Below are 27873 nucleotides of genomic sequence, written 5' to 3' on the forward strand. Positions count from 1 at the left end.
TTTGTACAACTCGGTTTATTTCTGAAGTGTGCGTATGGAACCAGGTGTTTGGAGGGAGAAGCTCAATCAAATGGAAATTTAACAAACAGAAATGGGGGAGTGCAAGGAAGGGGTGGGCTGCTTGTCTCTTCAAAGACTCTCCTGGGCAATGGGAGCTTTTAGGCAAGAGTCAGAAATGAGGTGCTGTATTCATTGTAACAAAATGCCAAAAAGCAAATAGCCAGTTTTTAGATAGTCAAATGAAACTAAGGAAGAAATTTAGAATAATCAGGCTGCCCTTGGCACAGATTCAGCCCAGGCCCTGCAGCAGATTTTAGCCTTTCCTCGGTTCTGTCACGCTGCTTTCAGCCTTGCCCTGTGCCGTAGGGACACAACTACCTTCTCACTCGCTTCAGACAGGTCCTTCAGAGATCCGCTCTCCAGGGGAGCAGGGTAAGCAAGCACCTCTCCACAGATAGCACAACACACTCAGAACTAATTAAAGTAATTATCCTTTGCTGAAGATTCATGCTCTAACAGTGAGGACTGATCATGAATACTGTGTGTGACCCGTAACTTACGTGACCACAGAGCAGCGTTTGCAGAGGGACGATGCCAACTCATTCGCAGAGGCAGCCTGGACAGAGCTCAGAGCAAAAGCTTGCACAGACTGTGTTATTTTCTGATCATTTGTCATCCCCAAACCCCGCTGTCAACTGTCAGTAGCAAGAGCCTGATTTTGGGAATCGGCTGGGCAACAGACTGCAGCACGGGCGGCTATCATTTTATTTCTTGGCACCTCAGCAGTCAGGTTTGAATCATGCCTTGTACCTAAGACTCAAGGAGTCATTTGTAGCAGAAGCCGCTCTGGGGCCATCTGTCTGCTCCGAACAAACTTCTGTGCTCTTGAAAATGAAGCTGTACTGCCAAAGTGTGAGCCTTTAATAAAGACAGTCATGTTATTGAAACCATTCAGCACGCTCACACCTACAGCAGTAAAATGACTCTCTGCAACGCTGTCTGGTTTTGGTTGGTAAGCAGAGGGGACACATTTACACAGCTCAGCGTTCCTGCACAGCTGTATTCTGCCCTGGAAGTACTTCCTTGGCACAACACGCGGGTTTTTTGTGCCGTAAACACTGCCCTCCGCTTCAGGAAGGGGAGCTCTTCACCTAAGAAAAGTTACTAGAAATCATTGGGGTGAATCAGGATGTTTTTTATCAATTTAAGCTAACATACAGCTACAGTCCTTTGTGGCTGCAATGAGTCTCGGTTTGGCCCAGTATTTAAACAAGCGTGGACATCTATGTGGCAATTCCGACAGGGACCTGCGAGCAGAGCACCCACGGGCCGTCCTAAACCTCAAACCTGCTCATGGCAGGGGCTGGACTGGGTGAGCTTTGAAGGTCCCTCCACCCCAAGCTATTCTATGACTCCATGTCCCTATCACCCTCTCAGCTCTGAGCCTCTCCAGCAATCTGCTCTTTGCTCAGCAAACCGCAGCAATCAAGTACCTCCATTAACGTTTGGCCCTTATTTCCAGCGCTCCCTTTGAGATTTATATTGTGCTCTCAGCCTGTTAAGATACTTTCTGTGCATGTACCTGCTGTTTCACTCTCTCCGCAGTGAAAGCAGATGATGGCTTCTGATGAATCAGAGTGCCACAACAACAAGATACACAATATTAGTTCATTTTGTGCTCCGCATTTCTTGGCTCAATTTTTCTGCCTTGATCAAACTATATGGGAAGCTGAGGTTTTTGCCAGAAAATTCCAGCTCTTCCTAGTTGATATCTTCAATTTGAAAAAAATGCTAATAATTAAACACTGAGCCAAAAACTTAGAGCTTTGTCTAGATGTTTTTAAGTCTAAAACTTCATCTAGTCACTACACAGTCATTGCTATGTCTATCTTTTGCCATTTTTCACCCGTTAAACAGCTTCTTGGGCATCATGTTAGATCAAAATGCAATTACACACCCACCAGTTCTCTATTACTTTCTCAAATTTTATGTATTCTCTCCTAAAAAGCCAAGATTGCAGCACTGCAGAATATTAACAATTGGTTTGGACTGTAAAATACCATAGAAATCTGAGAAAAGTATAAAGAGGTTTTAATCATAATTAATTAGCTCTTAAAAGTAATTTTGGCCACTATGCTAGTATTATTAACATAAGACAAACTTTATTGGTCTTCATGTTATAGGAATTCCTAGCACAGCTGTTTGTCTTAGCCAAGATTAGCTCTTGTAAAACAGATACCAAGAACCAGGCCCTCATTAAAAGAAGTACAACTGTTATCTAGTTGTGTATTTTAAAAGGAAAAGGATAATATCTGACCAAGCTTAAAAGAAAATAAAAGGCAAAACCCAAGTTAACCCATAGAGGATGCTGGAGGACTTGAGCTGCCTTTCAAAAGACCAGTCTGAAATCAGCAAGAAGCGTAAAATATAGCAAGTTTATCCAGTTTCTCTCACACAGCTGGACAATAACTGAAATACATACGTTGTTCTACAGTAGATATTGTTCATGCAGAGATAAGAATAGGCAAAGCTAACACACAGAGTTGGTTTTTTCTCCTAGCACTTTGCACTCACGGTTGTCACAACCCTGGGCAGAAGGCGAGCGCCCAGTCATACACACTCCTCAGGAACCCTTCCCAAATTCAGGCAGTAATTGCTGAAACCACTTGGTTTGAAATGGGTACAGAGGACAACATCCTGTGAGACGTTAATCAGTTGCACTGGGATCTGAATCTGTGGTCACAGCTTGGGGGGGTGGGTATTGAGGAAACCGTCTTAAAAGTAGATGCGACAAGATTTAGAAGATAACGACGCTACAGCAGCAGGGAAACTCAAAGGCCTTTTGGTTGGTTTGTTTTAAGGCAGGGGGAAAAAAGAGAAAGAACATTATGAAATCCCACGGAAAGGCAAGAGGAGAATGTGAAGTTCAAGCAACCAGTCCCGCACCTGGCACCTCCATCCCCTGTTGTCCCCACGTCCCATGCTGGGGAACCAGAGGATGTTCTCTGGGGCTGCACCCGCCCCACCAGCTCTCTAAAAACATTTCCACATATTTGAGGGCTTACTGCAGAGCGTGCTCCACCCCGGGCTCTTGCACCGTATCGCTTTCACCCGTCACGTGAGGCAGGACCAGGCGGCTCAATCCCACATCTCTTCCATTTCCCCTGCTCATAAAGCCTCTCCGAGAGTCAGATATCCACCGAAACAACCAGCGGCAGCTACCAGAGCCAAGCCTGCCCCAGGGCGATGTTAAAAATAGGGAGTAAAAGCTGCCACTAACCACAGTGAAGGGAGAATCCGATACTGCTGCGGCATCTCCCTCCAGCTCGTATTCGTGCCCGGTCTTGATTCCTGCTAACAAGGGAAGGAGAGAGAGAATTCGCCTCCTAAACCACGGCAGGTGCCCAGGAACAATACGAGGCAGGGCTGTGCCCTTCCCTGCATTAGGGCAGGGTCCCTCTGGCTCTGGAGCCTGCACAGGCATGTTTCTGCTGGGCAAATACTGGCCAAAAAAGTCTACAGGACTCTGGAGCGAGATTGTGGCTGTTCCCTCCAGCAAGCCCAGGAGAGCCCCGCTGCAGAAACTGGAGATATGGCCCAAACAAGGCAGTAACTGGTCCAGAGTCATAGCCCAAGGGAGCTGAGAATTGGGGCAATGGCCACCCCAAACTACAGTGTCCCAGGGCCCAAGGCTGGGACAGACAGCTCACACACATCAGGGGAGATCCTCGACACATGACACAGCGCACTGCCAGCCCCGCGGGGACACCAGTGACCGTGTGGCAAGGTGGCATCTCCACGCTCTGCTGGCATCCATGGGCACAGCAGCAGAACCCAGCAGGATTTTCTGGTGCTGTAGCACAGAAACACCCGTTTTGGCATGTGTAACACCCCTGCTCCTTAACAAATGAACTACAGTGGCTCATACACCAGCAATCTTTTCCGTGACACAAACGTGGTCCCAAGAGCGGTGGGAATGCAAACAAGTCGGAGGAAGAGAGTGAGGAGCAAGAAAAGCAAATGGTGTTGTTGGGAAAGGAGTTACAGCACAAAGGTGATGAGTAACCTAGAGAGATCCCAGATGCCAGAGCACAAGTACTCCTGTGGGTTCCTCATGGAAGGGAGAACTCAGTACCTAGAGAGACACGAGAGACAAAGCTGCGAGCAAAGACGGGAAAGCACATTATTATTCTGTTTTAAGCCCTTGGGATATGATCTCAAACTGTACCTCAGACTCCCCGCTGGAGTAAGATGATCCCACTCCAGTCACAGATGAGCTGCTTTAAGACTTATCTTGAATCCAATCCCACCAAAGCCTCATCAAGTTATTTTACAAAATCAAAGCACAGTTTCTGCTGTATTTCTCCATTTGCTGAAGTTTATTATATTTGCAAAGAATTAAATGAATGATTTGGTTGTTTCCAAATGAAATGCATTGCTTTAACAGCACTGCATGCACACTGTGAAACTTTTTTTAAATTGCAAAAATGGCTCAATATTTTCCTCAACAACCTCCTGAGCTCCACAGCACACAGAGCTCTGTTATTACTGATGTTAAACAAGAATGAAAAGTACAGAGATTCATCTATCTGGTGTGGCTCTGGCCTCCCAATAGAAATGTTGTTGGTAGAAGAGCCTATGTGTGCAATGCTTGGCAGAAAACTCAACTCTGATTTTGTCGAATAACCTTTGATTTTTATTATGGTAAAAAGAGGAGGGAGAGAGGGCAGATTCCTGGGGAGATGGTGTGAAATCCACAACCACCCACTTCCTGAAGGACACTCCTTGTTTTTTTGCGTATGTGTGTAAGTACAGACTCATCACTTAGCACATGGAGTATTTTCTTTGCTACACATCAGCCAATATGGTACATGCCAACCGCGGCAAGAACAACAGATGAAAGCCACAGACACAGTGCTAAGCGACTTGTTCGGCAACGCTCAAACTCGCATGTAAACAAGAGAGATTCGAGTTGGGTTCTCAAGGCCCTCGCCAGAGAGGAACACAGGGATAGTCTCACCTTGCTGCACTGGATTTGCATGTGCTCTCCATTCTGGGAAGCTGACGTGTAATCCGCTGCCGTTAGATTTAGTGGAATAAGGGACTGGGGTTAAATAGAACGTTACAAACATCCTTAATGACTTCAGAAACCTCTAAGGCCTCGGAGACTCCAAAACCGCAATGTTTGAGTGCAGAGCAGGAATTCAGCACAGGATCAGGGCCAAGAAAACGTGCTTATGCTTCTTTCAGCCCCATGTGGCAGAAAGCCTTGCTTTCCCTTGGAAAAACTGATGACTGCAAAACACTCTTTTTTTCCTCCACAAAGTTACCATAAAATCATTTTTAGACAAGTGTTCAGCCGAAAGGACGCTATAGCATTTACAAGCTTCCCTTGCTGAGCAATACAAGACATGCAAGCGTCGTTTTCTCTGCTGCTGAGAAAAAAAGAGTCAGCTCAGATGAAATGTGATAACTCTTTAATAGCACCCGGCTCTCCCAGTGGATCCAGCTCCGTCACACTCGCCAATACAGCTCTGGGTTCCACCAGAGGAGTTGCCTACTCTGGTGGAGGGAGAAGGAACCGTGATTTTTGACAGACAAATGCTACAGCTGAGAAAAAAAGAGAGAAAAACAACCCACAACAACAAAAAACTGATGAAATACGCAGGACTGGGGCTTGTTCTCTCCAGCAAACCAGGCGAAGACATCGCAACAATACATAAATGAAGACAACGAAGCAACAGATTTCTACAATATGCTATTACTCCTTACCTCCTTGAGACTTGCTTTTCTAGTCCTTCAGAGTTTTGTCTCATTAAATGCCCCATCTCTGTTCTGTTTTAAGAATGTCCTTGTTAAAACTAAACCACCTGTAAGGCTTCCCTGGGCACTCCTGCCTCTTATTGGGAAAAAACACATGATGTTGGCAGCCATTCAGCCTGGAGTGACACATGGTGCTGAAGAAAGTACAACAGAACCTCCCAGCCTTCTGCAATTCGAAATTCTACTTCCCCAGCTGCAAAAAACACAACAAGCAATAGCAAGGGGAAAAAAAAAAGAGCTAAAGCTGATTTCTTTCTGGTTATGTATTTATGGAACACTTGCTTTGGAACAAAGGTGATCAACACTCACAGTTTCTGTTGTGCTCTCCTGGATGTCCTCAAGTCAGCTGCAAACACCTTCATTAACCAACTTGGCTCTAGAAATGAGCTGCCAGTTAATTGCTGCTGCACTGACAGCCAGGGAGCTCTGACATACAACACAGGTCCTGCACACACACCGGCTTCTTGGGACAACTGATGCAGTTCTACTTTTGGAAATGGAACACTGCATTTGTGAAGGATACAGGTTTTTGCCTATGTGAACCAACGTTAAGGTAAAGTTTTGACCTTGAACTCCATGGCAGTGTCAACTTAAGTACACAAGTGTGTAGAACCAGAAACAGTACAGAGACCCCAGCATCTGAAACAGCACTAGAACCCACAGCTACAAATGGCAGGCAATTAGCGTTTACATATTTAAGCCTCAAGACAATCCGTCATTGGTGCATCTCACCGACTAACGAAACAGGTATTTTGCCCTTAGCTGAGCGGATTTGCTGGAAGCAGCCTCTGCCTCTGTGTCACACTACCTGCATGCCTCTGTCATGCCCGTCTAACTGCACTTTCAGTTTGTGAAGCTCTTCGATCTCTCGGTTGTGGCGCTCCGTTTTGTGCCGCACCAACGAGCGGTAGAAGTGAATGGTGAAGACGACAAAGATCAGCCCCACGGGGACCATGATGATGGTGGAGATCAGCGCCGACTGCCAACCCACGTGGCCGCTGGTCTTCTCGACGTTGGTGGTCTCGTTTTTCAGGATGGAGCCCACGGGCAGGAATTTTATCCAGCAAAGCAGCACGACTTCTGCAAGGAAAAGGAGGATCCCCAAGACGGTGGAGAAGCCCCACGCCAGCTCGATGTAGGGATGCATGCGCTCGTGCGGGGACTCGCTGATGGAGTTCAGGTTGTGGATGTTGCTCACGGCTTCCACGTTGGGCAGGATGCAGGTGCTGATGAGGAGGGCGAAGAGGTGAACTGCCACGAGCACCGTTGTGCAGGCACTGAAAGCGATGAGCAGCATCTGGGGGTACTTGTACTGCACCTCCAGCTGCACCTCCACCATGGCAACCTGGGGGAAAGAACAAATAGCTCGTCAACAGCTGCTGGTTTTCTTCTTTTCAAGGCTTTCATCACAGGAAGCATCTTTATTCGGGAAGAGCAGCTAAGGTCAAGTACACACTCAAGTGCTTTTTAGAACAGCAGCCGAGACGGATCATCCCTGTTTCCCACAAAGACGTACAGGCGGGCTGCAGCCTGGCCTTTCTGAAGGCTTATGCACGTGTTTCTGCGCCCGAGTTTTCTGAACAAACAGATCTCTCCTTGCAACCACGAGCCATACGAACCGCATCAAACCCAGCACACAACAGAAGGAACTCATTAGCCAGCAAGCGGAGCTCGGGGGCAGCTGACAGGCTGCTCGCCCGCCCGTCACACCTTCTCCTTCTGCTCCCCACGCGCGGCTGCGGCGCAGGAAGCTTCGACTTCAGGCATTATGAAGAAGAGCATAAAGCAAGCAGCTCCTCCTGGCCAGCAGCCAGTGAAGTTTCACTACCCGCCGTGGGAAGCACGCAAGCTACCGTACAGTTAAAATAGCCGCTTTCTATTCTCAGAACATTGGACGTTCGTTTTTATTACAAATATGCCCAGATACAAGTTATTTATATTCTGAAATTTCTCCCTTGAGAGCTCATAACTTACTGATATACTCAACAGAAGTGGACAACTACCAGCTTACGGGCGTGTTCAACAATTCAGATCAGAGTCTGTTTTCTCAAAACAAGAGCTATTGTATAGCAATCTAAAGGTGTCTATTTTCTCTTTAATGCAATAAAGCTTAGCAAGCAGAATAAGCAAGCCACTAACATGACTGCTGCATTACCTGCATCAACTCTGAAACCACTAGTAGCCTGATGGGATCACAGTCAAGCCTGAAAGTATTTAGTAGCAACTGAGACAGAACACGTGTGTGTTTGGGGCAGCAAATGGTCAATCTCTACAAGTCCTGATTTTATACCTACCTCAACTATTTAGGATATTAGAGACACCAAAAATATTGTTCTTGGACATTCCCAGACTTTTGTTCTGATTATGAACACGTGCAGTTTTTACTTTTTGTGCTGTTGTTTTTGAAAGGTTCCTGTTTGCAGTTTGCAATAGGTTGTCTCATACAGCAGAGAAAATAATAATGCAAGGTTGGCTTTACGTTCTCCTGCAAGGTCAATTTAATTAAAACACATGCCACATTGCCCTGCATATGTTCTCTTTGCAGATGTCCCTGCATTGATTCGAGGAGATCAAACTTACTCTCTTGCTGCACTGCTCTGTACATCGAATTTGTACAGTCACACCCCATCAGCCAGGAGATGCTGCAGGTACATTGTTTGTTACTGGGTGCTCTAACACCTAGAGATGTAGTATTCAGCAAGCTGAATTGCACCTGCATGTTCAATCTATAGCTTTCTATTAAAGCTGAAAGCCTGGCTGATGTCAACATATCAATTTCTGCTTGTTATCCTTCGCAGGAGCAGCACTTCCCAGCTAATTGGATGTTTCCTCCCAGACTAACCTATTCCCTAGGGCTAGCGTCAGCTGTGCGATGTGATGAATTTTTAACGCTGACTGATGACTCAGTAAGAGGTATTTCAGGGAAAAACATCAACAATCCAGATAGGGCAGCACAGCAGAAAAACAGTTCATTTAACCTGAACAAGTACTGGAAAGGTGAGTGAGCTCTTATCGCTTTACTCTGTATAGACTGTCACGTCATTCCCTGACTGGGATAAGAAAATGAGGACAAGCTGACATAACCCATTTTAAAAAATCATTAAATACGCTGCTTAGTCTGTAAAACTATTACTATGTCATGTTTGACATAATTATACTCTTCCGTGATAACAGCCCCTCTTCCCCGAAGCTGAGGTGTCAAGGGCTCAACTATGCAAGGCACAGACTATCTCAGCATAGGCTTAATGATAAGCTTGAAAATCGCCCTGTTTTGAACACAGGCTCCCAGGTATGCTAAATGACCAAATTCTCAGAACATTTTAGGATTAAACTGGAATTCAATTACATGCAATTATGTTTGTTTGTTTAGACCAGTATAGCCCAGATTGTCCACAACAAAGAAGATGCTCATCTTGAGAAATCCGGTCCGGGCTAGATAGTCAAAAGGATGACAAATGGCTTAACATAAACCATGTTACATTCACACAGATGGTTTGGCAGCCGCTAAGAACAATCATTCCAGCAGATCTGTTGGATTTTTTTGTTTTGTTTTAAATGAAACACATATCCTGTAGCAACCGGACAAGCATCGAGAAGACTGACTAGCAGTAATAACTCTCATTTCCATCAGGAAAATTATTAAGGAGGCTTTCTAAGCTCTCTCTACATCCCCTTCGACCGCAGCCTCCCTGGGGCAAGCGCAATAGCCCTACAGCCCATTTTCCAAGCAGACCTGGCACTGGAAAGGACCCGCGTCCTCCCGATCTGCCCAGCGCTGCCAGAAATCCCAGAGATAGCATCAGGGAAGGTTCGCATTATTCTGCAGCCTGTCCAGAAGGAGCTGGATCAAAGCCACCGCCTGCTGATTAAATATCCATCAGCCCGTAATAATTTTCAGGCAATATGGAACTGGCCTGAATCAAACACACTGACAAGGAAGTAAATAAAGCAATAGCCAAGCCCTGCATGACGTTTGTTTACATAGTTAAATGCACACGGGGCTTCAGGGAAACTATTTAACTCTAAATAACTTCTCTACTTTCATCAATAGCCAAATAGATGCTCTTATTAGAAAACAAACATCCATGTACCAAATTTCTGCGTGCTAAATCACCAGCAGATAAATACAGCGGTAGGAATAGGTAACTCAGCTTTCACTGGAAGGTCCAGTACAATCAGCTGGGGAAAAGCTTGCTAATAAAGAGCATTCCTTATTGCAAACATTTGTATTTCTGACAACTACTGATTCCAGATGTACTTGTTTTGTTAAGCTGGTGACTATAATTAACACTACTTACACCTCTGTGTTTATTTGACTTGAATTCTAGACAGTTTGAAGAGACTAGAAGTCAAATGGTTAATTCTGAGTGTTTGCCAGGGACTTTGAGCAGCTCTCCAGTTGTGTGAGTCGAGAAGGCACGCTTTGTTTCCCGATACGCGGCTCAGCCCCATGGCGTGGGTGGGCTGTGGGCCCTGTGTCCCACGGACAGCACAGGCACCTGCTTGTGTAACCACGACAGAGCAGTTCACAACGCTACAAAACATAATTTGATAATTGTGTTAAGGAGCACAGTCACACAGAAGTAAGCCAAAGGCACGAAGGGCAAGCACATTAGGTGCTTTTTAAAGTGAGAAAGCTTATGAGTGAAAGAAATCTACAGGAGAGCACTCGGCTTTCTCAAAACGAGGAGAAACCTTCTGCCACTTCAGCACAAGCTTGGGTACAAATCAAGATACGCTGCATGAAGAGTTTTACGAGCATCGCTTGCACACAGCCAGTGAGCGGAGAGGAATTGCAAAGCGACCAAGCACACGCTCTCCCCTGCAGATGCTTCCATTTAACTCCCTGTTTGCATTTTTCCAGCTTCACTTTGGGCAAACAACTTGATCAACCCAAACAGAATGTTGTAATGTTACACATTTTGAGGGGCTAGGGGAGGAAAAAGCAGAGGAAGAAGCTACAATAAAACAAGGAAAGCTACAGGTAAAGTTCCTGAGATGTGTTCCCCCAACTTCTGAGCTGCTGGGTGCAACATCCTCACATCACGTCCTGCTCACCCAGGCGCTGCCGACAGACCTCAGGAACAACCAGACCTGCCCATTTCCCAAGCAGAAAACCTTTCCCAGGCAGGTTTCAGTAAGCAAGAACCGCAGGGGAGATGAAGGTGCTCACAGCGACGCACCACAGCTCGGACAGGTCTGAGCACTGCACCGCTCACTGTCTCCATCTTCTTTATTTGCTCACTCCCTGCCATGGTTTTGACCTATGCAGATGGCTTCCAGATAACACCTAAGTGCTGCACAGAGGAAAGCAAGTACCAGGGATTATTCCCAACAGGCAGCACTGACCAAAACATCCCAGGTTTGGCTCCCTTCAGGCTACAGAGTCCTCTGATGCCAGGTCTGAGGCTGCAGGGCCTCTTCTCACACTTCTCACCCCATCTCTACCTTAGTTTAGACACTGTGACCTGAAAAAACACATGCAAAAAATTAATGCTCATGACCACAGCAACCGCAGAGGTCTGGAGAAGCTCCACGGCCAAGCACAACCCCATGCGAAGGCAGCCAGCGACCACTGGCCGCAGGGCCAAAGGAGACCCCAGGTCCTGTATTGTTTAGTGATGCTGGTGGAACACTTAGGATCATTTTCAGGTAAAGGATTAGTAGTTTTAAAGCGCTGACTTGAGAGTACATGGGTTGACTGTTAGGCAGCTCATGTGTCCACGTTGCCTCAAGAGCGCCAACCCCAAATTTCCCAGCAGAAGCCCCTAAGCAGACGCCTCCTGCCTCTTGAGAAAACAGCAGCATGTCCTGCTGCTTCACAGGCGGAAAACTCTGCTTAATAGATGATTTCACGGAACCAAAACCTTCACCATGCAGAAAGCATCACTACAAAGCACACATACCATCGCAAATCCAGAGAGCAGAGCGGAGGTTCTGCTGGAAGCTTTCAGTTTGGCTCGGCTCAGGTACAATTTTCTCCAAGAAAGGGCTTGAACAGAGTGGTGGTTTGAGGTGACCAGCTCCAGATAGCTGCGCCGGACCCAGTCCCGATAATCCATGCCTTTCGTGCCGGGTTCGGAGCAGCAACCAGCAGGAGTGGAAGGATCCACTGGCACGTTTAATTCAGAACTCATCATGGGAGAGATGCTGAGGGAACAAAATAGTCACAGTCAAAAGCAGGTAGCAAAAGGACAAGCATGAGCGACTGGAAAAACTATGTTTAAATGAAGTCAGTAGAAAAATGATGGACCAAATACCATCATGCTTGCAAGACAGAGAACAGAGGAAGGACCAGCTGTAATGGCCATAAGAATCCAGCAAGATTACACAAGTAAACCCAATAACTACTGCAGCAGGAATTCAGGAAGGTTGCACAGCACCTGGCTTTTCAAGGCTGGCATCTCAGCTTTCCCCTTTGATTCCTCCTGGCTAATAAACAAATTGTTTTACATAAAGACACTTCAGAAATGGGGTGCCCATCTTGTAATTTTGTTTTAAGCGGACAGTTGATTTCACACTGTACCACGGGCTCCATATCTATCTCCTTCAGAGCATCAAAGTAACTCCAGCTAGTGTGTTCAGGAGTCATTTTTTGCTCTTTCTTTGGAAACTAGGTTTTTCAGTTAAACCATTGCTCATCATAGCTCAGTTTTGATGGGCACGGTTCTTCCCCAAGACTTCCCCAACAGTCATAGTGCTGAATGCCATGTAGGGTTAACAAAGGAGCTTCCCAGGCTTCTGCAGTGGGAAGTTAAATTTCCTGAACTGCTCACGCCCCACTTTACCAGAGACATCTGACCAAAAATCCTGTTCTCTTACTGCCACGGGTGGCTCTTAGCACGGGGAAAGGAAAAGACCATTCCAGGGGGAAAAGCAAGCTGCTTTTCAGGTCATTTCAATGCTTTCTGATTCAAGAGAATATCCTGAAAGATTTAAGAAAGCGGCAAAACCAGAACTTTGGAGCTCCTAGCAGGAGATGCAGGCCCAGAATCACACATAATGAGGTATTAATTAGTCCCAGCATCACGCCTCAAGGTCATAAGCATCTTGCTGTTCGCCCCAGCCCTGCGTGCATCCCTCTCCCCACCTCCCCATGTACGCAGCCCACATGGTGACAACTAATAAACCAACGTTTCCTGCGAGACTTGGGGAAGTGGCAAAGATAAAAAGGACACCAACTGCCCACAACTCTGTCACTAAAGAGGAATAAAAGCTGTTCCAGGCACAATAAGGAAGATTAGACTTCAGCAATTAATAAAGCATCACAGGTTGGGAGATTGTCTGTCCCTCCTGAGCATGGTGGCTTTCAGATTCCAGCCCCCTCACACATAATGGAAATGGCAGCAAAAAGACTTGTTTTTCTGGGCAGTTTTTGAGAAAGCCACTATTACAGGCGCTGGAGGACTCCAGGGGGGCTCCTGAACTGCTCAGCTGTGTTCAAATTATTAAAAAACAAATTAAAAACCCCACAAAAAGCCCAACCAACAACAACAAAATAAAAACCAAACCCAACAACAAAACAAAAAATAACTTTCACACAACAATAAAAACCAGAACAGAATAGCAGGGACAAACCTCTCCTTGCTCTGTGTTTCCAGACAATGGCAAGAATCACCTATTTTACAGAAGGCAACCAAAAAAATGTCTGCCCAGGCTTCCTGGGAGGATCAGAGCAGAGACATTCTGTGAGCAGAGAAGTGATGAAGCTGTTTCCTGTGACAACATCCTGTGTAGATTCTGCAATGTATAGGGTAGATTTATTAGCTCTGCCCAGCTGGGACACTGGTGGCCTCTACCCTGCCCTTTATTTTCACAAAACGCGTAGGAACTTCGTATGTAGGAAACTTCAACCCCTGGGAAAAATTCCATTGAAAAGACAGATTAATTCAGAGGTTACAGAAGGAGAGCAAGAGTGCCCAATCACGTCTGCTTCTTTCCTTAGAAAAATAAGCTAAAAATACCACAAGGATGAATTTTCACTCTGGAGCAGCTCAAGAGATGTTCCAACATCTTCAGATTAAAACAACAACTTCAAAATACAATCCATAAACATGAATGTAGCCCAAACAAGTAGTAACAGGACAACAAACTCACCTCGCTGACTACAGACATGGAGAGGCTGAGTGGAGGCTCCGAGGGCTGAAACACAAGAGCAAAGAAGCATTTTACATGCATAGTATCTTAAGTGGTTTTACTCTGGAAATACTTTTCAGCCAGTTATCTGCATCAGGGGCGAGTCATTTTGGAGAATTCATCTTCCTGCCTTGCAACATTAAAGGTTTAGGACAGTTGCTCTTGCAGAAACGACTGTCCTGCAGGGTTTTACTGCATAGGGCTGGAGTTTTGGATAGACATTCAGGATTTCCCCAGGAGACCTCAGTCAAACAACCAGCTCTGGCCAAGTCCATCCCAGCTGCGTCTTTACTCAATCCCTTTGCACCACTGATGCATTTGACCCCGCTTTATTTCACGCCGCTGAAGGCAGAAAGCTCTCTGCGATTGCCACCTCATATCGATTTGGTTAATCTATCCGGTGCCATCCCGCAGAGCCGCGAGGTAGCAGGGAAAGCCTTTGCCATGCCCAACATCCCTGTGCAGCTGCAAGAGCACGTGCGGGGATTTCTTCCCAGCAGGGAACGAAGGAGACGCCACCGGGGCTGAGATAACGCGGGGATCCCCCTCCTGCCCTGAACATCGTTCCCAGAATCACAGAATCATTTTGGTTGGAAGAGATCCTCAAGATCATCGAGTCCGGCTGTTAACGCTGTCACTAAACCATGTCCCTGTCTCGGCAGCACTGTCAGCTCCTCGGCCTGGCTTCGGGACACTGGCCCCCCATCAGACACAAATTTTTGCCCTGTACCCCAAGAGCACTCACTGTGTTTGTACCAGTGCCTTTCTACCCTGTGCAGCATCATTCAAGGCCCATCCATACCGTGGTTAAGCCTGACCCCAGGCCCTGCTCCTCCCCTGTCTTCTCCTGCTCTGGGCCTCCCAAGCTCAGGCCCTCTTTGCTATGAGGAACCCCTTCGCAAGTTCTTGAGACCCCAAGGGTGTCACCCCACAGCTGTGATCCTCCCGTATGGCAGCACACCTCAATCAGGGCATCCTGCCCAAGCAGGATGTGACCCCCTTGCCTCACCACCACTGCTGGGATCTGCCTCACAGGGCATTGCCTGAGCTGGGGATTTCTCCTCCTCCTTCCCAGCCGCCTCCAGCACAACCTGGCCAGGATGTGACCCCACACAGCGAGGATCTCCCCTCCAACAGCACCTGCAGCCAGGGGGTCCCCCAGGCCAGGATGAGACACCCCACAGCTCACACCCTCAGCCAGGGGGTCCCCCAGGCCAGGATGTGGCCTCCAACAGCTGGATCCCTGCCCAGCCTCCCATCTCCAGCATCTTCTCCGGCAGGATGGGCCCCGCTCCCTCCCCACCGCTGGAATCTCCCCTTACCACAGCACCCCGGGTCAGGGGCATCCCCGTGCCGAAGGCGGGAGGGATCACCCCAACAGCACCCCTTTAATGAGGATGCAACTCCCAGAAGCTGATCTGCCCTCTGTATCCCAAAGGAGCTCATAAGCAGCGCCGGGCAGGACGGGACCCCCTTCTCTGCCTGCAGCGGACCCTTCCCACGCACCCCACCGCCCGGGCAGGATAAGGCACACAGCCCCCCAGGCAGGGGAAGCCCCATCCAGGCAGGATAACACCCCGAACTCCGGGCAGGGGATGCTTCCACCCGGGCAGGATGAGCCGACATCCCGCCCAGGAGATGCTCCCATCTCTGCAGGATGAGCCCCCTCCAGCCAAACACCCCAGTGGGGACCAACCCCGCTCATCCAGAGCACGGGACCCGCCACCCCGTGCAGGATGAGACCCCCCCGGGACAGGACGCAGTGTCGGGCCCTGGCTCACCGCTCTGGCCGGGGCCGGGTCGGGCGCGGCGCCCCGGGAGCTCCCGCCGCCGGGAGCCGGAGCCGCCTCCGCCGCTGCCAAGGCAACCGGGCACCGCCACGTGACCCGCAGGAAATGGGGGGGCGGGCACTCGCCCCGCCCACCTTCACGTGACCGCCGCCTCATTGGTCCGCGGACACCCCAGACACCGCCCCTTTGGCGGCTGGGGCGGGGCCAGCGGTTGCCCCGCCCCGTCGCACCGCGGGAACCGCGACCGCCGCTCCCCTCGGAGAGACCGGGAAGGGGTCTGGGGGCTCTACCCACCGGGGGAGGGCGCTTCGCGGTTACAGAGCACCCCGAGCTCGTCCAGCGCCTCCCCGCAGCCGTTCCAGCAGAGGGCTGGGGGGCCTGCGGGCCGCAGCGCCCGGAGGTGCCTCTGCCAACACACATCTGTAGCAAAAAAACACCAGCTCTGCGGCTCCCTAAATTATCCCCCCACTGATAAAACCGTTACTCGGTCTGGCCCTCGCATCTCTAAATCTTTCCACAGAGAAGGTATTGGTGCAATGGGATGCAAATGTGATTTTATTACAATTATTAATCATACAGCAAAAAGTCGCCACTTACATAAGCCAAGAGGCAGCGCTGGCTTCTGCCTCCGCTGGGCTGCAGCGTCCTGGGGCTGGAGCAGAGAAACGAGGGCAGGTTATAGAAACCAGCCGGCCGTCGCCCTGCACTCCTCCTCGCTTGACTCAGCAGGAAATCCTCTATAAACCCATCAGAAGAGCAAAGAGAGGGACAGATTTATGGGAAAGAGGAGGGAGTTCCTTCCCTGAAAAGGAGATAAGCAAACAGGCTGAAAGGCAGCACAATGGGGCAGCTTTATCCCCCGGGTAATCCCATCTTCCTCAATTCCCTTCTGCCGCGGGGCGGAAAAAGACAAAGGAAAACAATTCCTAAAAAGTATTAAAAAGACAAATGCATCGTTTATCCTGAGCGTGTTTTCACTGCTGAGATGATTAATACCTCTGCTGATTACAGCACTAACGCCGCCCTCTCAAGGTCCTGCGCCTGCACAAACCCATGTAGAAATGGAACAGCAGCACACTTTTAGCTCCTGAGGATCAGTCTCCATCAGAGAAAGGAGAGGGACTCCTCTAGAACAGAATCCAGAGCAAGAATTTAATGTAAGCAGGTCAAACGTCTTGGCAGTTTCAAGCCTTTAAGTTATTACTGCTTTTTCGGTGCCATATTTAGAACAGGAAGCAATTGCAGAATTGTTCCTCATTTTACTACACATGGGAGCACTTGCCTTTTTCTACTCCACAGACGGTGTTTTCCCCATTTCGAGGTCACCAAATACTTGTACTTTGTCTTAACAAAGTAACATCCCTTCACACAGTCACTCTGAAGTGCCTTTGTATTCTGGAAGACATACTACTGACACAAAAAAACACAACACGGCATCGTATTTTTCAGAATTCATAGCAACACCTACCAAATACAGCTCCTGCCACTACATTCAGCCACCCCAGCAAGAAAGACCATAAGGCAGATACCACTTTCAGCAACACATTCTCTTTGCTTTTTATGGATTTCACCTACAAACTTCGCATTCCCAGAAAATGTAGGGTACAAATAATTCAGCGTGGGTAACAATGACATCCTAGGGAGGCAGGATGAGGCCACACAACCTGAATTTGTTTCGTTCACAGACTCAAGTTCATCCTCTTCACAACTGAGAAGCGTGTCCTCATACAGCAACATCTGCTCTGCATAGTGGAAACCAGCACTTATTTATTCAGCTCAAAAGCCTGACAAGCTCGGGGCAAACAGCTTTTGCTTCTTTGTGAGCCTCTCACTTCTCTGTCCACAAAAGCTAAGAAACATCACAACATTTTTATGGCTCATCTTACGACACAGACATATCAACGGGGTTTACCTGCCCTAGCAGGGATTCAAGTGAAGCAATTCTCATAACTCACCCCTCACCACAGGGAAAATGCCAACAACCACAGCACGTCCATTCTGCATCTGAAGCCTTAGAGAATGAAACACTGTCAAAAGTTAACTCTGAAGCACCTGCCTCTAGGGAGATTAAGCAGAAAACAATTCCATGCCAATCTCCAACCCAGGGGGGCGGTGGAGATACGGACCTTGCAGCTCAGAAGTTATCCAGCTCTGAAGTCTTTGGGCATGTACATGGGAACCAAACAGAAACATCACTTGCACTGCATCACATCTCCTTCCCCGCCACCACAGTAACGCCACTGAGAAGCCATTACATAAAGTCAGCTCAGACAAAGCACAGGATTTCTGGCAGCACTGTTCAACAAAGGCTAAATCAAAAACGGGATTCTCCCTTTTTATTGTTTTTGCTTTAAATAATTTGGCATTAACAAAGGCTTGAGAAGAAGTAGCACCACAGTCTGGATGCCGAGGTCCTGGGATGAGCGTGTCTGAAGATAGCAGGCACTTCTAATCAAAGATACACTGAAAAGACAACAATCTAAATTACAAATAAACCCACGATTGCATATGCTCTTCATTTAAGCACCAAGAAGTAAATACGCATGTATGGATGTTATGATTCCTACCAGGGAACCCAAAGTTCAAAGCAGAGAGCTTAAGCAGAGAGAAAGGCAGGGTGTCATTGAATTAAGCTGAACAGAAGCAAAACCATTCCATTCCAAGCCTTTCTGCCACAGAATCTGGAGGCTTTACAAAAACAATCCTTTGGAAAAGTTATTGTTCCAATCTGAAAGCAAAAAGTAAATGAAATGCAGCTAACACCTTTTTCCATATTTTCTTGTGCGCCACATCACTTGGTGTTTTTGTCCCTTCCTCCAGCCCTGCAAGCGTCTCTTTATTTTACTGAAATCCTCTTAAAAAAAAGGAAGACAGAACAATCCAATACATCCCCTTTATTCATTTAAAAAACATGGAAGAAAAGTAATAGGGAATGTTTTAGCAATAAAAAAGGGATCCTGCTTAAAAATCTATAGAACTTGTCTAGCAACATAAACTGATTTCTTTGGGTTAGAGATGACCCCATACAAAACCCCAAATTCAGAACACTCACAGTGCAGGAGAGTCTGGCTACAGACCACTTTTCTACTTTAGGTTAAACTCTTCCCTTAGATTCATGTATCCCACTATTACCAGCTTTGACGTAAGTAGAATATGTAGCCCTCACAGTAATATTTTCCTTAAATAGTAATGGATATGTTTTAGCTTTCAGGCAGAAAAACACTCTGGGCCATGTTAGAAAGAACTCTAGCGTCAGAGAAACTTATGGCTGACTCTTTAGAGCAAACTTAGAGCAGACTGCACAGCAGTTATACAAGCAATTAAGAAAAAACCCTCTTATTTGGCATTTCTCTATCAATATCTCTTGGGCCTGTGCCGTGAAGGTCATTCACCATTAAGCAGATATAACATACGCCAATGGGTTCTGCTTGGCTGAGATGAAAGACTTTCATGCTCCTGGATATAAAGCAATGAACAGTGTTTGCAGTTGTCCCTGAAAGGCTTCATCCTCTTCCCATCACAAAACTTGGCTCTTCAGCATCATCCTCCTTCTCTTCCTCCTCCTTGCTATCCTCTTCATCATCCTCGCTGCTGACTCGCTCTTGAGATTGATCAGGTTCTACAAACACAAACAGGATGAATTGACAATGTATCCCCACGTGTCTCCCTTGTTAAGTATCTCAAAACAAAATAGTCTCAGGTGCTAAGCAAACGCGGATCAGGTCACACTAATTAGTAACAATGGGTAACATATTCCCATGTGTTGTCCTTGTTAAATATATCACAGCAAAGTAGACCCAGACACTAAGGAAACACGTATCATGTACCGAGTGATATCGACTTCAGAATATCCAATTCTCCCTTGGAGAAATATTCCCTTACGTCCAACGTTACCTCTGTGCCAAGTCCATCATTAAACAGCATCACTCCCAACTGAACATTATTTCAATCAGAAGTAATCAAATGCAGAAGTGATGAATTATAGAATGAAATTATAGAATTATCTCATTCTCAACCAGCATGACCTTTCAAGTATCACAGAGTACTGTTAAAGAATGCAGGCGCTGGGAAGCCACAGGCAAGGCTCAGTATATTTCTACACCTTTTTTTTATTACAGAGTTTACAGAAACTCCACAAGGTGCCATGAACTTCTACAGACTGTTCAGTATCCTGTGAGTCCAGGAACTCATTACGATATGTGATAATAATGAAGGTCACAGAAAATTTGTGAAGCCTGTTAAAAGACCAGAAAGCACCTACTAGAAACTAAATAACGGATAATGAAAATTAGGTACGGCATAAAGTGGGACCTGCAGCTAACAGCCATTCTGCTGCTCGCAGCAGCTCTTGTACCTTTACTGCTCCTCAGATCAAGTCTCACTCAGCTCATGCTCTGACCAGTTACACGCAGGATTTAGGATTAATGGTCTGATGCCACCGTGTGGTGAAGTTCTGTACTTTCATTTTTCATTCGGGGCCTGTATAATAACGCAACTTTAATGCTGAGCTTATTTAGCACCAGCCTTTATTCTTAATGTTTTTACAAAACCTACGGTGAAAGATGGCAAGTCAGAAGTTTTATTTATTTATTCAAAAAGGAAGATGAATGCTTGCTTGCCACATCCAACAAATACACTTCAATTAATTCGGAAAAAACCCTCAGATCTCAACTCAGGGCACACGAAACTAGAAAAAGACACACCTAGTAGACTAAAGGTGGCTATCAGGGGCTTCTATCTCCACTGTTGGTTTATTTTTTAATAGAGAACAACAAACTGCAAAGAGCTAAGAACTATTCAAAAGGCAGGGGAGTTTGGATTCTGGCTTCCAGAAGGTGACTTCCTTATGCTGAACAAAATCATTCCAGCCCAAGAACAGGTACATGGCAGTCCTGTACCACAGTGCCAGTCCCTGACCCAGCTCTCCTCTCTCCCAGCCACTCCCCAAAGGGATGGGTGTTCTGTTCTGTTCCCTTGAAGTGAACAAAAGTACACTGACTCATACTTAAATTTTCCTCCCAGTCACACTTCATAAACAAGTAGCTTTAAAAAAAAAAAAACAGAACCAAACCAAAATGCAAAAAAAATCCACTCTGCTACATTCACTTGCTGTCACAAGTAAAATTAACCTGGCGATTAATTTGTCCTCCCATGTTTATATGTGAGGCTGGCACTGGCTCAGTTGAAACAGATCCAATTCTGAGCAGCAAACCAGAAATAAGGTGGAATTATCCGACAATTCAGTGTTGTAGCAGAACTATCAGAAACGGTTGTAACTTTTAAGAATTACTGCAGAGTTAGTGCATTAATCCATAAAGGACTATTTGAAAGAATAAGCTAAAATACCTCACTGAAAGGAAGCAACAAGTATTCAAAAGTTTGAGCAAACAGTTACACTGACATTGCTGAACATTAATTTTCAAGACTGCAGCAGAACAGAGGCAGTCGGGGTTTTTTCATGTTTATTTCTATGTCAAATAAAATAATCATGCAGAACAGATGGCACCAAGGTGGCTCAATTTCTTACACACAAAAACATAACTCAGTTTCTTGCTGTGTATTTTTTCCACCTGTTTTCCCATACACACTCAAAAAAAGAAGGGCCTTTAACAATACTGCCTTTTATAGCAGATGTTCCAAATCTGCAGTTTGTCAGAATAGCTGGGGCAAAACATCCACAATCAACAAAGTCAGATTCCAATGTTTTCTGTCCAAAATTTCCCCTAATAAAGAGAAAATATTCACAAACAGCCAAGCTATTTGTAAGATTAAATCTCAACATAGATGGCTTTCAAAGAGGACTTTAGAAACATTAGCTAAAATAACAAGCTTAAGGCTGAGTTCTTTCTATCCACGTATTGAGAATGCTTGGGGCTGAGGGTGGAACAAACCCTTCTGGGCTTCAATTAGAGAACAGAACTAAATCTTGAGAAGAGAAAATTAAATTCCACTGACCTTTTTCCTGCTTCTTTTGTTCAAGTTTATTTTTCTTAGCTTGCAGTTTCTTCTCTTTTAACTTCTGGCTATAAAGCAAAGACAAGAAGACTCTTTCGCAAACCCAACACTGTAAAGCTTCTGCACATTCATACACTGATAAAGGATGTATTACAGACATTTTGGAAAAGCAGACTTCAGAAGAGAAGTTCATTTTAAATTTGGCCTCAACTGAAAATTCAGCAAGAGCAAACTTAAGACACATGATCAACAGAAACTTTTCTACATTGTTTTTGTCTAATGGAATTGGGGTTTAAGTCTTTCATGACACTACTGCAACCAAAACTATATCCTATGCAATAACCTCCAAGGACACAGACTGAATAAAAATTAAACTGCCCCTACATTTTAGCTAGCGAGCCTAATAAACAAAAAGGGACAATGGTGTCAAAACCCAGACTGCTGGAACTGAACATAGGGAAAATAAATTAAGTCATTCCAATAATTGAAAAAAATAACACAGTATGCTTTGACCTTTATCTTTGGCTGCACATCCTCAATATGCTGGGCCCTAGGAGTAATGTTCCAAGCGAGAGGGAATTTCAGTTCACACAACCCAGCTCTGTTTGGCCAGCAAAGGTAACCCAGGAGTCTAACTGCAGACACAGAGCAGAGCAATCTGGGATTCATGTTCCTCTCTTAACACCATAAACAAATTCTCTTGAAACAGAGAGCCAAGTACTGTGCCTGTTAGGTTAGGGCAGAAGAGAAAGGGTGGAGATGGAATTCAGAGGGGCTGCTACAGGGCAAAGCCACTTGGTACCTTCACCATTAGACTACAGAAGGGGGATGAGGAAGTGTTAGGAGTGTTGAGGCAGCATTTGCTGTTTGAACAGTTGCTCTCCGCCTCAGCCAGGCAAAAGGCAGCAGGCCAGATCTGACTTGCCGGCCATCTGTTGGACCACACTAAATTAAAGCAAGACGGCAACAGTGTTTGTGTTGTCCACTTTTGTGCTAATGTGCCAGTGAGTCACTACGCACAGGCCTTTCGGCAGCAGCTCTCAGCTACAAGATGTGAAGCCCTATTTCTCAAAGCGGCAAGAGAGAGGCTGCTCAGGGTCAGACCCTCTGAGGGAGCCGAGCCACAAAACCCTGCTATTTCTGAAAGGTATGGTGGGCACAGATTGTGGAATTCAAATTCTTGTATCACTGCACTACAACGCCTGAGAGCATCAATCTTGTAACTATTTCACTTTATCTAAGTCTTAAGAGAAGGATGGATTTAGTATTTTTTATTTTTTCCATCTAATTTACTGGACTGGACCTGCCAGACATTTCAATGAGGTAGGCAAGAAGCAACTACTGATTTTAACAATACTGCACTCATCAGTGGACTGTTCCATATTCCCAGGCTAACCTGGACTAGTCACACTGACGGTGTGCAGGGGACAGCATCAGGCCATGCTCTGCTAGTCCAAACCCCTACATGCAACCATTACGCAGCACCCATTTTTGCACTTAAGCTGCTTGGTGTTAGCTGTTTCAGGTATTTATTTAGGCCAGATGTACAAATAAACCTCTCCTGACATTGTTATAACAAATATGCAGTGAGGCGTGTTGCAGTCAACACCACAGCGTCAGCAAAAGCTGCTCAACCAGTCAAAAGTTATCCTGGTAGCAATGGCACAGAAAATAAACCGTGCCGGCAAATCCTGCCAAATTTACAGCTATCTTCAGAAACCAAACAATGACATTAACAAAACTAATTTCCACAGCCAGACTTCTCAGCTGCTAGATGCAGACACAGAATGACAGCATTTAGCCAAAGCATGCAGATACAGATGAGGCACGGGGCACAAGGGTTTCCATGTCAAGCCTCCTGGGAACAATCTGCCCTTACCGCTTCCTTCTGCGTTTTGCTGTTTGTTCTTCTGCAATCATCTTATTCCTCTCCAGTTTCTTCTGGAATTCTTCATCTAGTCTTTGCTGTAATTGATCACATGTCATACTTTAGTCACAATCTAAATTAAAATACTTCTTTTCAAAGTCATGTCCTTTAAGGGAGAAGCCTTTTAGCAAAATACAGAAGGGAGCTTTGCCAGATTTTGTCTGGCTACTTTTTTTTATACAAAAGCCATACTGGTAGGGATGGCTTCTGTACAGACAACATTTTTAACCTGCAGTCTGAGCCAAACATTGATGCCTTTAGAGAGAGAAATCCTCACCAAAACAGACAAGGGAAGTTTGGCTCCTGCCACAAATAATGTTTCAGTAAAAAACCAAGAGAATAATTTGAGACACAAACATTAACATACATGTCAAAGAACTCATCTTGGCCAAGAGAGTATAACAATAACGCACTCTGAAGGAGGTGGTATTCTACTCCACCAAAACATAAAAAAGAGGTCCAGACTCTGTGCACAGGCACTTGCTTTGATACTGTCTGTGCAAGGCAGTGATATTAGGGACTTCTAGTTTTTAAAGAATTTCCAAACCAACCTTACAACACACACATTCACGTGCATTCTTACTGCGTGTGAGGACCCCAGTGAACAGAGAAGACAGAGCACATTTGACACAAAGCACCAAATGTTTCAATACTGACAGACACCCCATACCATATATTCCTACATTTATCCTCTGATAAGGGGTGGTTCAGAACTGAATTATTTGTACATGACTTTAAAAGAAGAAAAGATTTGCAATGAACATCAAATGGTCAGGGAGTGGGGATTACAAAGAGTCCTGCTGACCTTCTCAGCCATGGCATCCATGAAATCTTGCCTCTGGTACTCTCGCCGACGCAGATGTCGGTATACGTGAAACTCCCCACTCCCAGCTCCAGCACTGGAACCTACAAGAAAGAAGAGTTAATCTGCTAGAAAATAACATACACATATACTAGATGCTCACAAATTACTACAGCTAGACGCTGAGGGACAGGACACATGAAAGGGCACTGCAAGATGAAAATCTATTAGCAATGCACAGAGCATGTCACCACTTTATATAAGCTCAAACAGCTCGCCAAAATGAGCTACCAAACTGTATGCTTATGGTCCACTGCAGTTTCTCTCCTAGAGAGAATGAAATCTTAGCTGGACATTGAGGCAGCAAAAAAAAATAGAGATGAAATGCACACCCCATTCTCTTCTAGGCAGAGGTGAGCTAAAACATCCTACCGAGCTTGCTTCTCACTAATTTTCAGCATCTCATCCCAAAAATAAAGGTCAACAATAAGCTGATAAAGCCCATCATATTATACTTTCCCATGCACGACAGATACCACTGACAGTTTTTGACTGTTTCTTCATAAATGAAATCCCTATACCTCTTTCTTCCTGGCATCAGTTCGCATGTTGAAGTCTCACAGGAGCTTTCACCATCACACTCCATTCTCTTCCTCTGTCTCCTGAGCCATTTCTCAAGGCAAAGCACACAAATATGTGCCTCAAAGAAGACACCCGGTAATTAAAACACGGCAGCTGGGACTGCAATATGGGTGCTCTTGATACTAACAGAATCCCAACACGTCAAGCGCTTCCACAAAAACAAGACAGTGCATCTCAAGCACGCTGCAAAGTTACTTGAAAAAGACACAAGGGAATTAGAATAAGCAGAACAGTTTATTTAGAAGCATATAAAAGCTTTAGTCCAAGATCAATTATTCTGAAATAAGAACCAGTCAGCCTCTACAAAGGATCATTAATAAGGATGAAAGTCCCAAAGAAAGACAGAACTTCTACATGTAGATACAATTTACACCACAACTATTGCATTTAATCCCCGTAGGTAAAAGTGTAAGCAGAATACTTGGGCCAGGTTCCTCACACAGCTGCCAGCTCCCTGCCTGACCTTGTACAATCATGTCCACTGCACGTGTCTGCTTCTCACTGCCTGAGATTCAGACTCAAAGCACTCAAAAGAGGGACCTCTTAAGTTCCCAGAGCACTCTCAGATCTATGGAAAGGGCAGATTTACTTATCATCATCTACTTGTCATTGCCAGAGCAGCAGCGTATTTCATTGCAGGCAGTCCACATGCCACAGTGCCACAGACATTGTTCACTTTGCATCCTGACAACAAGCAGGAACGTGGAACCCAAGTACCAAAGAAAACTTGAAAAAGCAACTTTCAAAGCACATTTCACACCTCTTTTCTCCAGTAAAATGAGCAACAACAGAAAACTACCTCTGGCCTTTTCTACTAAATGCTTTTCTAAGTTTAATGTAGCTGACCCCACAGTTATCTGAAAAATAGTATTGTTACCCATCACATCTCTAACGAACTCCGGGGGAGGTCGTGGTGCCCATTCATTCAGTTTTTCAGGAATTGGTACAGTCTTTTCCTGCAAGAACAAACCAACCAGTCATCAGTGCCTTCTAGGAGCAAAGTCTAAAATTTTAACACGTTGTTGAAACATGGTGTGCCTGACAACAGCCTTTTTGATCAGCTGACAGTAACTCCTTCACACATAGGGATCAGGAGCAGGCAGAAAATGATAATCACATTCAGACCTGCAGTTCAACAAACTCCAGGAGCATCAGGAGTGTTTGTGCTTCTTTCCAGTATGGAAACTAGAAAGAAGTCAGCACCTCCACGCACTCGCAGAAACCGAGTATGCTTCCACTACCCTTGGTCTAGGAAGCGATTAAAGGGATTTGTGCACCTCCCATGCCAGATCTCAGAGGACAGGGAAGGGAGAACACACGGTACAAGGTCAGAGGAAGAACACGGTGTGGCCATGTCTCAGCCTCCTCCAGCACCCACAGCGGGTGGGTAAGAGTCGGCAAACGCCTCCTTCTCAGGACAAGGATCAGAACACTCGGTTATAGGAACCAGGGCCAAGCTCGCTGCATTAAAAGCAGTGGGCATAGCACTGAGGGGCCAGGCCCCCCCGGCTCCCCAGAGAAGGGTTTGTCCTTTCAGAGCACCCCAGGAAAGACTCCCACAGACCCGGGGACGGGCCGGTGATGTGGTCGGTCCCTCTCCCCTCACAGACTCGGGCAAGGAGGAGCTGAGGGTCATCCCTCCCTCCTTACAGAACCCCGGGCTATCGGCCTCCCTCCCCTCATAGCCCCCAGTGTGTGTGGGAGGAGGAGGAGGTCGGTCCTCTCCCCTCACAGACCCGGGGATGAGGAAGGGGGGGTCGGTCCCTCTCCCCTCACAGACCCCGCCGGGGTGGGGGTCTCACTCTCACTCTCCCTCTCCCCTCACGACCCCGCGGGCAGGAGCACAGGCCCGGCGGGTGCCCTCACCGGGTTCCTCATGAGCCGCTCGAGGCGCAGTCGCTGCTCCTCGGCGGCGCTGCGGGGGATAACGAGCGGCTGCGGCTCCTTGCGGGGCCGGGGCGGCCGCGGGGCCGAGGGCGCCGCCATGTTCCAGCCGCCGCCGCGCCCCGCCCCGCCTCGCTCTGACGTCACGGCGCGCGACGCGACTGGGCCCTATCATGGCGGCGTCTGCGGCCTGAGGGAGCGGGAGGACAAGGGACCCCCCGCGGGCCCCGGGTGCTGCGGGATGAAGGTGGTTCCTGTGTCACGTCTCCCAGGGCCCAGTTGGACCGTGGGGCCGCGTCCTCCCAAAGCTGGAATATTGTGTCCAGTTGTGGCCCCTCAGTTCCAGCAGGACAGGGAACTGCTGGAGAGAGTCCAGCGCAGGGCAACAAAGATGCTGAAGGGAGTGGAGCATCTCCCGTGTGAGGAAAGGCTGAGGAGCTGGGGCTCTGGAGCTGGACAAGAGGAGACTGAGGGGTGGCCTCATTAATGTTTACAGATATCTAAAGGGTGAGTGTCAGGAGGATGGAGCCAGGCTCTTCTCGGTGACAACCAGTGATAGGACAAGGGGTAATGGGTTCAAACTGGAACACAAGAGGTTCCACTTGAATTTGAGAAGAAACTTCTTCTCGGTGAGGGTGTCAGAGCCTGGCCCAGGCTGCCCAGGGAGGTTGTGGAGTCTCCTTCTGTGCAGACATTCCAACCCGCCTGGACACCTTCCTGTGTAACCTCATCTGGGTGTTCCTGCTTCATGGGGGGATTGCACTGGATGAGCTTTCCAGGTCCCTCCAACCCCTGACATTCTGTGATTCTGTGAAGCTGCATTTACCGGAGCTCTGAGTTCCCCTGTGTCCCCCTGCACGTTCTCCAGGCTGCAGCAAGCACGGCCTGTCCCCTGCAGGGCCCATTAGCAAAGC

General features: G+C 46.8%; 2 protein-coding genes across 4 annotated transcripts; both read right to left on the reverse strand.

The window, feature by feature from the left end:
* Positions 1-4722: 4722 nt before the first annotated feature.
* On the reverse strand, positions 4723-11969 carry ORAI2 (ORAI calcium release-activated calcium modulator 2). 3 transcript variants are annotated; one of them, XM_080357154.1, is made up of 3 exons: positions 11730-11969; positions 6629-7168; positions 4723-5557 (listed from the first exon to the last, which is right to left on the reverse strand). In XM_080357154.1, exons 1-3 carry the CDS (start codon positions 11961-11963, stop codon positions 5456-5458), a joined length of 876 nt encoding a protein of 291 aa, XP_080213280.1. In that variant the 5' UTR covers positions 11964-11969; the 3' UTR covers positions 4723-5455. The 3 variants fall into 3 exon arrangements, with proteins under 3 accessions (XP_080213280.1, XP_080213279.1, XP_080213278.1); XM_080357153.1 differs by having other exon boundaries at positions 5461-7168; XM_080357152.1 differs by lacking the exon at positions 11730-11969 and adding an exon at positions 11173-11292 and having other exon boundaries at positions 5461-7168.
* A 6088-nt stretch (positions 11970-18057) lies between these two features.
* PRKRIP1 (PRKR interacting protein 1) lies at positions 18058-27088 on the reverse strand. The gene is made up of 6 exons (XM_080357227.1): positions 26942-27088; positions 25953-26031; positions 24437-24537; positions 23584-23669; positions 21705-21772; positions 18058-19368 (listed from the first exon to the last, which is right to left on the reverse strand). The coding sequence occupies exons 1-6, from the start codon at positions 27059-27061 to the stop codon at positions 19253-19255; spliced, it is 570 nt and encodes a 189-aa protein (XP_080213353.1). The 5' UTR covers positions 27062-27088; the 3' UTR covers positions 18058-19252.
* Positions 27089-27873: the final 785 nt, after the last annotated feature.

Source organism: Nesoenas mayeri (genome assembly GCF_963082525.1).
Source record: "Nesoenas mayeri genome assembly, chromosome: 20".
Classification (NCBI taxonomy): Eukaryota; Metazoa; Chordata; class Aves; order Columbiformes; family Columbidae; genus Nesoenas; species Nesoenas mayeri.

Bases quoted from the DNA above. Each gene is read 5' to 3' on its own strand.
- ORAI2 (XM_080357154.1), bottom strand. From the start codon at position 11,963: ATGATGAGTTCTGAATTAAACGTGCCAGTGGATCCTTCCACTCCTGCT. The intron at 7,169-11,729 runs GTATGTGTGCTT...TCTTTCCCCCAG, and splicing joins TGCTCTCTGGATTTGCGATG to GTTGCCATGGTGGAGGTGCA. The intron at 5,558-6,628 runs GTGTGACACAGA...CCACCAGAGTAG, and splicing joins ATGACAGAGGCATGCAGGTA to GCAACTCCTCTGGTGGAACC.
- PRKRIP1 (XM_080357227.1), bottom strand. From the start codon at position 27,061: ATGGCGGCGCCCTCGGCCCCGCGGCCGCCCCGGCCCCGCAAGGAGCCG. The intron at 24,538-25,952 runs GTAACAATACTA...TCTTTCTTGTAG, and splicing joins GTTCGTTAGAGATGTGATGG to GTTCCAGTGCTGGAGCTGGG. The intron at 21,773-23,583 runs GTAAGGGCAGAT...TTTGCTTTATAG, and splicing joins GCAAAACGCAGAAGGAAGCG to CCAGAAGTTAAAAGAGAAGA.